This window comes from Lolium perenne, chromosome 4, assembly GCF_019359855.2.
Source record: "Lolium perenne isolate Kyuss_39 chromosome 4, Kyuss_2.0, whole genome shotgun sequence".
NCBI lineage: Eukaryota > Viridiplantae > Streptophyta > Magnoliopsida > Poales > Poaceae > Lolium > Lolium perenne.
In genome coordinates this window covers 260,581,992-260,592,794 of record NC_067247.2, presented here as the reverse complement: position 1 = coordinate 260,592,794, position 10,803 = coordinate 260,581,992, and the positions used below count along the sequence as shown (strand labels likewise).

Here is a 10,803-nt window from a genome sequence, read left to right as displayed (position 1 = left end):
GTACGCGAGTTACCCAGCTTCGGAACACCTGCACGATGACAGGGCCTACTGCTGCTTGTCTGGAATTATCTGGGCGCTTTCGCGTTGTTACAATGAGTTGTGGTTGTGCCTCTAGGGCTCCCGGGATCCGGCTTATAAAGGCGCACGGATCTAGGGTTTACACGGAGAGTCCTAGCCGGAATACAAGTTGCCTAACTACGGTACAAAGCATTGCCGTGTACGTCAAGGATCCGCCTTCCTTCTAGGTCACGCTGGATCCGGATACTTCATGGGCCTTCACGGATCCGGCCTCCTTCGTAGGTCGGTTAGGATCCGGCTCCTCGTTCCTGGGCTGGACTTCATCCTTCATGATCTACAGCAACTGGGCCGCCCGATGGGCCGCATGCCTCACCACCAACTATGGGTCACCCGGGCTTGCCGGATCTAGGCCATGCCGTTGATATACCCATAAAGTATACCCACAACAATTGTATTTCAGATGTAAAGAATAGGACCGGGGTCCACAGTTCACTAGTGGTGTCTCTCCCATAAGATAAATAGCATGTTGGGTGAACGAATTACAGTTGGGCAATTGACAAATAAAGAAGGCATAACAATGCACATACATATATCATGATGAGTACTATGAGATTTAATCAGGGCATTACGACAAAGTACATAGACCGCCATCCAGCATGCATCTATGCCTAAAAAGTCCACTTTCAGGTTATCATCCGAACCCCTTTCGGTATTAAGTTGCAAGCAACAGACAATTGCATTAAGTATGGTGCGTAATGTAATCAACACAAATATCCTTAGACAAAGCATCGATGTTTTATCCCTAGTGGCAACAACACATCCACAACCTTAGAACTTTCTCACATCGTCCTGCATTTAATGGAGGCATGAACCCACTATCGAGCATAAATACTCCCTCTTGGAGTCACAAGTATCAACTTGGCCAGAACCTCTACTAGCAACGGAGAGCATGCAAGAACATAAACAACTCATATATGATAGATTGATAATCAACTTGACATAGTATTCAATATCCATCGGATCCCAACAAACACAACATGTAGGATTACAAATAAACGATCTTGATCATGATAGGCAGCTCACAAGACGAACATGATAGCACAATGAGGAGAAGACGACCATCTAGCTACTGCTATGGACCCATGGTCCAGGGGTGAACTACTCACACATCGATCCGGAGGCAATCATGGCGATGAAGAGACCTCTGGGAGATGATTCCCCTCTCCGGCAGGGTGCCGGAGGCGATCTCCTGAATCCCCCGAGATGGGATTGGCGGTGGCTGCGTCTCTGGAAGGTTTTCCGTATCGTGGCTCTCGGTACTGGGGGTTTTGCGACGAAGACTTTAAGTAGGCGGAAGGGCAGGTCAGGGGGCCACACGAGGGACCCACACGCTAGGGCCGCGCGGCCAGGGCTTGGGCCGCGCCGCCCTAGTGTGGCGTCGCCTCGTGGCCCCACTTCTTATCCTCTTCGGTCTTCCGGAAGCTTCGTGGAAAAATAGGCCCTTGGGCGTTGATTTCGTCCAATTCCGAGAATATTTCCTTACTAGGATTTCTGAAACCAAAAACAGCAGAAAACAGCAACTGACTCTTCGGCATCTCGTCAATAGGTTAGTGCCGGAAAATGCATAATAATGACATATAATGTGTATAAAACATGTGAGTATCATCATAAAAGTAGCATGGAACTTAAGAAATTATAGATACGTTTGGGACGTATCAAGCTCCAGTGCTCTCGCTATGTTAAAAAACATTTAAAATATTTTTATAAGTTATAAAAATCATGAAAATAATTCTGAAGAATGCCATTGATACATACCACAATCATGCAAAATCCCAATCCGAAATTCTTTTTATTTTGAGCTAGAGAAAAATGACAAAATCTGATATGTTTTTGAGATTTGAAAATGACTACTCAGATCTATAATTTTGTCATTTTTGTGTAGCTCAAAATATTAAGTATTTGAAATTGATTTTTTACACGTTTGTGGGATACATCATTGGCTATGTGTAGATTTTTTTCTAGAATTTTTTAAAACTCAAAAATATGATTTTTTATTTTTTTTGAAAAACGAGATCACTAGTGTCCATGTGCACCAAATCTCTGTCCGTAAGTTAAGGCCAATGCAGAAAGCTTCCCTTATCTTTAAAAAAGAACTAGATGTGTAATAGCTAAAAAGGTTAAACCTTATATTTTTAGAAAAAGAAAGTTTTCATTACCTCTGGGCTCTCCGTTGATAGAAACATATAGCCTAAGTTTATTACAAGCTCATAGTCCAAAGAAAAGAAGCTCAATGAAAACGTGTGACTGAACATAAACTAGCTCCTACTGAACAAAATAAATAGGCCACGTGACATGTCAACATCATGCACTAAGAAGCCTATATGATGCACGCTGTCTAAATTGGGAGAAATTCTACGTCACTCTAGCATCTTGGCGCCAGATTCCATCTACTCCTGGTGTTCTGTACGCTGTAAGAGCATCTCCACTCGTCTCCCCGAGAAGCTCCCACGAGCCGTTTTTTACATCCGGACGGCGAAAAACGACCCAGTCGCGTCCCCAGGTTCTCATTTTCGTCCGGAAAACGGCCTAATTTCGTCCGGACTCCCCGGGCCATCCTCGGTTTCCCGGGGATCTCTCGGGGACTCCGGATGGAGCAAAACCAACCGCCCACGCCCACGTGTCTCCTCTTTCGTCCGGACTCCCCGGGCCATCCTCTTTTTCCCCGAGAAACGCCGCTTGGGGAGCACACGACTGGAAATATACTGCCCCCATGCCAAAAATTGATCCAATCCGGACGAAAATTTCGCCGGATTTGGGCGTGGGGAGCGCCAATGAGTGGGGATGCTCTAAGATCCCATGACCACATCCCGTTTGGTACATAAGAACAACGCCCGTGCAAGCATATCACTTTCTTCTTGTCAAAAAACAAATTGTTGCGACAAAGCAATATAAACCAAAACAATGTTGTAATTCTCACATGAATAAGAGAAGGAAGAGACTTGTCAACGCCACCTAACCAAGAATGCATGACATATTTCGTTAAGGGTCACTTTTTAAAAGCATTTTCCATATCATGTAAAGTTACCCTACCCTCCAAAAAATTAAATGTAAGTTTCAAAAAATCATAAAAATTTGAATGCATTGATAATTTGATAGTGCTAGTTAGATTCAGTTTGATGGTATTTACACAGTCGATTCAGTTCTCCTATCCTTCCATTTTATATGCTAATCAGGGGCAGTGCTAGATGTATTTATCGTATGTGGAGGTGCTATTACAAGACTTCATTTGGTGCCAGGCACGAGATACCACACAGACCGAACGATGTCTTGTACAAATTGCAAGAGAGCAAACCTTCATGCTACAAAAATAGAGGTTGAGAGCTAGGAGAGAGAGAGGGCCACAGTCAAGGAGCCGTTATGGGTGATTCCTAAAAATAAAAATACGAGGGGATACAAGGCCTCTCCGTGACCAAGTACATTGGGTAGGAAGAAACCTCCATATTGACATATGTAGGTACATTTTTCTTCGGTTGTATTTTAATATCTCAAATTATTTCAATGTAAATCTTGAGACGTTGTGTTGTAAGTCGAATATCTTTGCATGCAAAATCATGTTGGAGAGGTCTTTTTCAACACAAAAGCTTGGGCACTGACCCTTTTCTTAAATGGGGGAGAAGAAACTAGTTTTTTTCAATCTACTAGGTGACCGCTTATTAATAAGATTGCAAATGTTTAGCGATCTGATGTCCATTATTTTTCTATGGTTGATATATGTCGCAACCTTATTCGATCCATGATTGTAATAATTAAATGATATACTCATACATTGAAATAAGAGCAACCATGCACATCTATTGATGGAGAGGCTGGACGTGGCTCCTATTAAAAAAAAAAAACAGAAGAAACTCGTGCTTTTACTCACACCTTCGTCATGAGACTATCATTTGATTTCAACGAAGTGACCACAGGCTGAAGTGGCCTTCCCGTGAAGGTTAGTTCTACATATTGCCAATATTGTCATGAAGGTTGTGAAGATGGGTCATAAGAGTTGAAATACATGCTAACTCGTCCAGGCTTTAACATGAGGCAACCAAGGTAGTTAGAATTGATTAAGGGTTATGATATTAGAATAGAGTGAATTCCACTTTTTACCCCCTAAGATTAATTATGTGCCACTTTTTACCCAATTTAACAAAAAAATCCTCAAAACTACCCCATTTAGCATATTTCCTTCCATTTTTTACCATTTTCTATATTTTTTTACATGGTCTGCGTGTTTATGATCCAACTGTGTTACTGCAGGTATGTACATTCACCAAATTTCTACGCGACTCAACTGACCATAATTCACATGAACATGAATCGTAGATATACCACCTTCTATCTGCACTGCAAAATTTGAATTATGCGTATGTTGAAAAGTGCCAAAACGGGTAACCCAATAGATTGGATCGAGTTTCTAAATGTGAGTAGTACAGGATAGTACTTATTTATGTGCAAACTTCACAGGAGAATATAGTAGAGTGCATGATTACATAGAGTTTCGAGATTTCTCTAGTAACACTCCGAAAACAAGTTCCATTACTATGTATACTGAGCAAAACAGTGATGTTCAAAACTGATTCTTCTACATTGCTTCCTCCCGTGTATAAGCATCCATTGTACTCCATGTCATTAATATAGGCTTATATTAGGCGACTAGAATGACACAAGCGATGGACCGAAGTTCTGGCACACTACTCTGCAATCCATCGATAGAACAGTTCAGAGTTAACTGAACTATTTTTGCTTTCTGTAGCTTGCATCAGCGTGGCCAATTCAGAGCTACTCTCGATCTAAGAAACATGAAAATAGAACCTAATGGCAATACACGCCGCCGGAAAAGGTACAATCTTTTAACCATTGATCACCGTCACTAGATTCAATCTAAAGCCATGCTCGTTGGGGCAGAATTACCGAAGCAAAGAGCCCTGCATTGGGAGAGTAAACACATCCAAATCATTGCGGTAAGACCTGGGACAGAATAGCCTACCAGTGAACCATGTATTCCTCTGGCGATTGCCACTGATTAGCAGCCACGATGTGACCTAGCGCCCCTGTCACCAGCCTTTGTTCGGCTTTCTCTCGCGCGTTCTCGTGAGATGCTAGAGGGCGTGCGGGTCTGGTAATGGGAGGTGAGTAGGACATGCCTAGGAGAACCGGTGTCCAATCTGGTGTTGCCACGTCAGCCTGAGAGTGGGACCGACTGGCCAGGACGGGGCAAAATATAGAAAAGGGTAAAAAAATAGAAAAAAAAGAGTATGCTAAATGTAGTTTTGAGGATTTTTTGTTGAATTGGGTAAAAAGTGGTACAAAGTCGATCTTAGAAGGTAAAAAGTGGCACAAACTCTATTAGAATATATTACCATCTATTAAGTATTAACCATAATATAGTGGCATATGCTCTTCTCTTAAATGACCATGTGTTCCTGAAAACAAGACAACCACCATAGAAGCCGAGCAATGCGTTGCGGTGCACACGCTTCAAGAAGTGATTTTATCCCCAAGGATATCTACCCAAATTGACAGTATAACCCTTACCAAAGAGCATATACCAGATACCAAAGACCAAAGGAAGCAGGAACGAGTCCTAGGATTTTCGGGAAGTGAAATGGATTCATATGATTCAACAAAAGGTTGTGTACACACGGTAAATTTAGATTAAAGGATGTAATTTAAAAGGTATTTTCACGAGTTTCTCACCTGGTTGCAAACATTTTCCTGATAAGCGAGCCTTTTATTTTACTTGGTATGATAAAAAAGAACAAATAGCCGACTATTCAAGATAATGGTAATAGAAGCAGAACGGCAGATCCAAGCAAGCGCACGATATGAGGATTGAGGAACATGTCAAGGTAATGGTGACCCACCTACTATGAAGAACATGCATCATCACACTACTACCTTCGACATCAAACACTTTTACCCGTTACTTCGAACTGATCTCCCTTGTAATTAAACTAGATTGTACCGACTCTAGCTTTACTCCTTAGCTTAGTACTTTATTTTCTTAGTAGTCTTATCTGAAAACTCCATAAAAATATATCTCTCCTCCAAACTAAGCTTTTTCTTTTAGAAATGTTTTCACAGAAAACTTTGTCCAAGGCGATTCAAATGTGGCCGTAGACACGAGTGTGGCTGAAACACCAACACCACCTGCCTTAGTTCATGGCATGTTTGAAACACCAACACCACCAGTATTGTGCGTGTGCACTTGCAAGATACTACTACCTCTGTTTTAAGGAATAAGACGTTCTCGTTTCACGTGTTTTTTGTTTGGCCAAGAATTATTTTAATTACATAAAAAATGTTTGTATGAAATTAGCATCATTAGAAAGTGTTTTTCAATACGAATCTAACAGTGCTAATTACATATAATATAATAAAGATTTTGTTGCTTAATTTTTATGGTCAAAATTCGTCTTGGAATACGTGTGCACCTTATTTCTTAAAACGGAGGTAGTAGGAAGCAAACGTTTGTCGCATGTCATGGTCTCTCCCTAGGCCACTAGGCGCGAGACGTAGGAGAGTACGACATCGCTAGCTGAAAAAGAAAAATCTCGAAGCTACCTAGTGGTCCAAGGTGTACTAATATCTCAACTATTCATATGAATACTTAAATCTCATTTAATACTTTCTCCGTCTTTTATTTACCCTGCGCTTTGGATGTACTCAGAAGTAAAAATTTATAAACTTTGCCCAATATATAACAAACAAAATTAAACATTGATAATACAAGTCATATAGTACGAATATATATATATATATAGCGATTCTAATAATATTAATTATATATTATAGATACTGATATTTTTTGTATATATAGTTAATGATCCGAGCGATTTTTTTAAAATAATACAATTTTTGAATCAATTTTATAAATAATACACGATTTCGAAATTTTCTAAATATAGGACTCGTTGGTCGACGGCCGGTCAGCTCACCAGATATATGCCTTGGCAGCCAATGCAAAAAGCACATCATGTGCGCACGGCAAAAGGCACTTGATTGCTGGCATCGGCTAGTGCCCCGATCGGCCACCTGTGTGCTGATCGGCCGCTACATGACCGACCGAGTCACATATTTGTAAAATTTTGAAATCACGTATTAGTTGTAAAATTCCTAAAAAACGTATTATTTTTTAAAATATCGCTAATGATCCGTGTTGCTTCTGAGTAAGACAGGTGCTGGTGGCCTATCGGGAAAGAGACTGTGGACAGGAGGAGGACGAGTATAAGCTGGGGAAAATTTGTACTCGTCGACTGGTCGTTCGCTGGACTTGTTGTGGGCAGGGGTAGGGCCTTGTTTGTTGACCTGGGCCAGATCGGTCCGATCCACTTTGGTAACCGATCCACACTCCACAGGGAAAAAGAATACGTCATCCGTTGCGTCATGCTCATGTCCAGACCCGTCCAAGCGGTCCCTTTCCGGCAACGGCCGCATCTCCTGTCGGCTGGCTCGTTCCAGATCTCGTGAGACAGCTCAGCCTACCTCAGCACACCCGTGCTCTGCTTCCCTCCCTTTCCCGTCGCCACGGAGAAGCCGCTTTTGTCCCTGCCCGTCGACGCGACCAGACCCCCGCTCCAACACCTGGCCCGCCGCCAGCCTCACGAGCGCCGGAGCCAGCCACGTCGCCGCCCTCGCCGGCTCGCAGCACACACTCACGCACGCGGGACAGAAATATCAGACTGAGCAACACGAGGGAGTGACGAGGCGGGACTGCTCAAGTGCTCATCTCCTCGTCGTCGCTTTCGAACCATCCTTTTCGCGGTTTACTCCTCTCCTCTCGTCTCGTCGCGCCTCTTCTCCCACCTTCTTTCTCCGCAAGCAATCTACGCAGTATATGCCCGTCTCCTCTTTCCACATTATCTCCTGATCCCTTCCACTCCTCCGCCCGCCTCCTCTTCTCTTCTTGTATAGCTACCCACCTACCAAGCTCAAACCATTTCCTCACTAGCGGCTACCAGTCCAACCCGATCGCTCACATGGGCCAGGAGGAGCGGCAGGACCGACACCCGCCGGCCACGAACAAGGAGGAGGAGCTCCCCGCCGGCGTCGCCTGCGACTACTGCAGCGAGGCGCGGGCGGCGGTGTACTGCCGCGCCGACAGCGCCAGGCTCTGCCTGCCCTGCGACCGCCTCGTGCACGCCGCCAACGCCGTCTGCTCCCGCCACGCGCGCGCCCCGCTCTGCGCCGCCTGCCTCTCCGCCGGGGCCGTCTTCCGCTCCAGCGCCGGCTTCCTCTGCTCCAACTGCGACTTCGGGAGGGCCCGGGACGCCGGCGGGCCGCTCGGCAGCGACCGCTGCACGGTGCAGCCCTACACGGGCCGCCCCACGGCGCACGACCTCGCCGCGCTCCTCGGGGTGCCGGACTTCGAGAAGCCCAAGGCCGCCAGGGCGGACGAGGGGTGGTGGGACATCTGGGACGAGCCGCACGTGTTCAGCATGGAGGATCTCATCGTGCCCACCACCTCCGTCCATGGCTTCCAGCCCCTTGTCACGCCGTCCTCCCCAAAGGTACCTGCTGCCTACCTTTCTTGTTCTCACACCTAACTCTGATTTTGTACTACTCTTGCTTTGGTCTCACACCTAACTCCGAGATTGCGTGCTGCAAACTGAAGAACCAGAGCTCCCCGGACGGAAAGGCCAACGAAGAGGTTATAAAACAGCTACGCGAGCTCGCCGAGGCCGACGGCGGCGGTGGGCAGATAGCACCTCGTGAGGAGGCAGAGCAAGCTCCCCATCAGCTGCCCTCCTGGACGCCGTCGCAGTACATCGACGAAAACGGCAATTTTGCTGTGGAGAACAACCATGAGGTCACAACCATGCCAACCCCTGGCTATGAGGTTTGAACCACATACTTCACTCTATCTGCCTAATTTCACCATGCTGCTCATTACTTCTACAAGATGTATCCACAACTCATCAGCCAAAAGAAATTGGCACAGGTGTTTGACTCAAACTTGTACTTAGACAACTGGTAGTGTCTACGGCAAATCTATTCCAGCGTCATAGAGTATACAGGTAGAGATATTCTGCATCATATGCAGCTAAGATATTCGCAGCAAGCTTTTCCATCAAGTCATACCTATCTTCATGAGGCATATATTCTCAGGTGTATGTGTCTACCGCTTAAAGAGAAAAATCACTGTTCTTTAGAATCTCCAAAATTACAATACAAGATTTGTTTAGCCCCTGCTGACTCGTAGCTAAATTACTGAGCCGAGGAGGGTAATAATATTGCCATCCCTTTGTAGGAAAACACTAGTATTTTGTGAGACGTGTTGTAGCTGAAATTGGTCATGCCAAGGAGAGAGCCTCTAAGTTTCTGGTATAGAAGTCATTTGGTATCCATCATTTGGGCCTGGAATCCTGGAATTCATTTTGGAATTCCATAGGTGGGCTGTTTGGTTGCCATAGAATTGGGCCGTCATTTCATTTAGGAAATCCAGCAAAATGATGCCATGGGTAAACACGATTCCGAGCTGAAACCTGTCATTTGTGTTTCTCTATGGAAGCCATTTACAAATTCAATATTGAATTCTGCTGTCATTTGCAATTCCTGTGGCAACCATGTATTCATTTCAAAATGCTACAAACGAAATGAAAGCCTGGCTTCCAAACGACTTCTAACAGTAATCAGCACTAGGTTTGATTGTTACTTGCTTGTGCACACAGTATCTGCTTACTTGGTGAGTGACTATCATGTTAAGAGGTATCGACTGACATGTTTGTTTACCTGCTGGCAGAATGGTGGATGGAACAACGGCAACTACCATGCCCTAAATGATGCTTGCAAGACCGAGTATGAACACGAGCAGGCTCCAGTCAGCTCAGCTGAAGCATGCCTCTCATCGTTTGTTCAGATGTCGGAGCTTTGCCCCAGCATGAGCAATGGTAGCGTCATGGATGATAGCCACCAGGCAAATCCTAGCAGTGGCATGCCAGTGCAAGCTTTCCCCAAACGGGGTACATTTGATGTTGTTGCTGGCCCTGAACGGGACATTGTCATTTCACGCTATAAAGAAAAGAGAAGAACAAGAAGGTGAGATCTGGCTATGGCATTTCAAATCTTCTTTGTGAAATTTTCTTGGTAAATATCGGACTGGACACAAAAAATTTACTCTATGCATAACAGTGCGTTGCATTTTGCAGATTCGACAAGCAGGTCCGATACGAGTCCCGCAAAGCTCGTGCGGACAGCAGGCTGAGAATCAAGGGGCGTTTTGCAAAGGCAAATCAGATCTAAGCCTTGCTTTTGTAGTATATTTTGCATCTTGGCCAAGAGGAGGAACACTAATTAGGACAGAGTGCGGATATTACACTTTGTTTGCCTTCAGTTTGCCAGATCATAGCTCATGTACAATCCTAATAATGTATGTATGTTGCTGGCATAAGGCTACGCTATGTTGAGGATAGTTGTTTCTAGTCCAAACCTTGTATATAGTCTTCCATCTGAACTCTGTGAAGTCAGTGCTACTATTTACAGGCAAATGAGAGTACCATTATGCTATTTGGTATGGTTTTAGCGAAACTTGTCTCGCTGTTGGGTTTAGTTGAGTAAATCATTCTCATGGGTGGTGTTTGGTTACCAAATCCTTGGAGCAATCGTAGACGGCTATATAATATTCAGTACCTACAATTGTAAAACATTGCCTGGTTTATACTAGGAATTATGTAAAAGGATAGTTGTATCTAGCCCAGTACTTGTATACTCTAACATCTATGAACTCTGTGAAGTCACTAC

At 44.4% G+C, this 10,803-nt stretch overlaps 1 protein-coding gene across 1 annotated transcript; it reads left to right on the top strand.

Moving 5' to 3' along the window:
• Positions 1 to 7,906: 7,906 nt before the first annotated feature.
• Positions 7,907 to 10,590, top strand: LOC127332114 (zinc finger protein CONSTANS-LIKE 13). Its single transcript, XM_051358372.2, has 4 exons — positions 7,907 to 8,573; positions 8,678 to 8,902; positions 9,806 to 10,101; positions 10,212 to 10,590. The coding sequence occupies exons 1-4, from the start codon at positions 8,043 to 8,045 to the stop codon at positions 10,303 to 10,305; spliced, it is 1,146 nt and encodes a 381-aa protein (XP_051214332.1). The 5' UTR covers positions 7,907 to 8,042; the 3' UTR covers positions 10,306 to 10,590.
• Positions 10,591 to 10,803: the final 213 nt, after the last annotated feature.

What these genes read in the sequence shown, in the direction of transcription:
- LOC127332114 (XM_051358372.2), top strand. Translation starts at nt 8,043, where the DNA reads ATGGGCCAGGAGGAGCGGCAGGACCGACACCCGCCGGCCACGAACAAG. An exon ending in TCACGCCGTCCTCCCCAAAG is followed by an intron (nt 8,574 to 8,677) that starts GTACCTGCTGCC and finishes TGCAAACTGAAG; the next exon opens with AACCAGAGCTCCCCGGACGG. An exon ending in TGCCAACCCCTGGCTATGAG is followed by an intron (nt 8,903 to 9,805) that starts GTTTGAACCACA and finishes ACCTGCTGGCAG; the next exon opens with AATGGTGGATGGAACAACGG.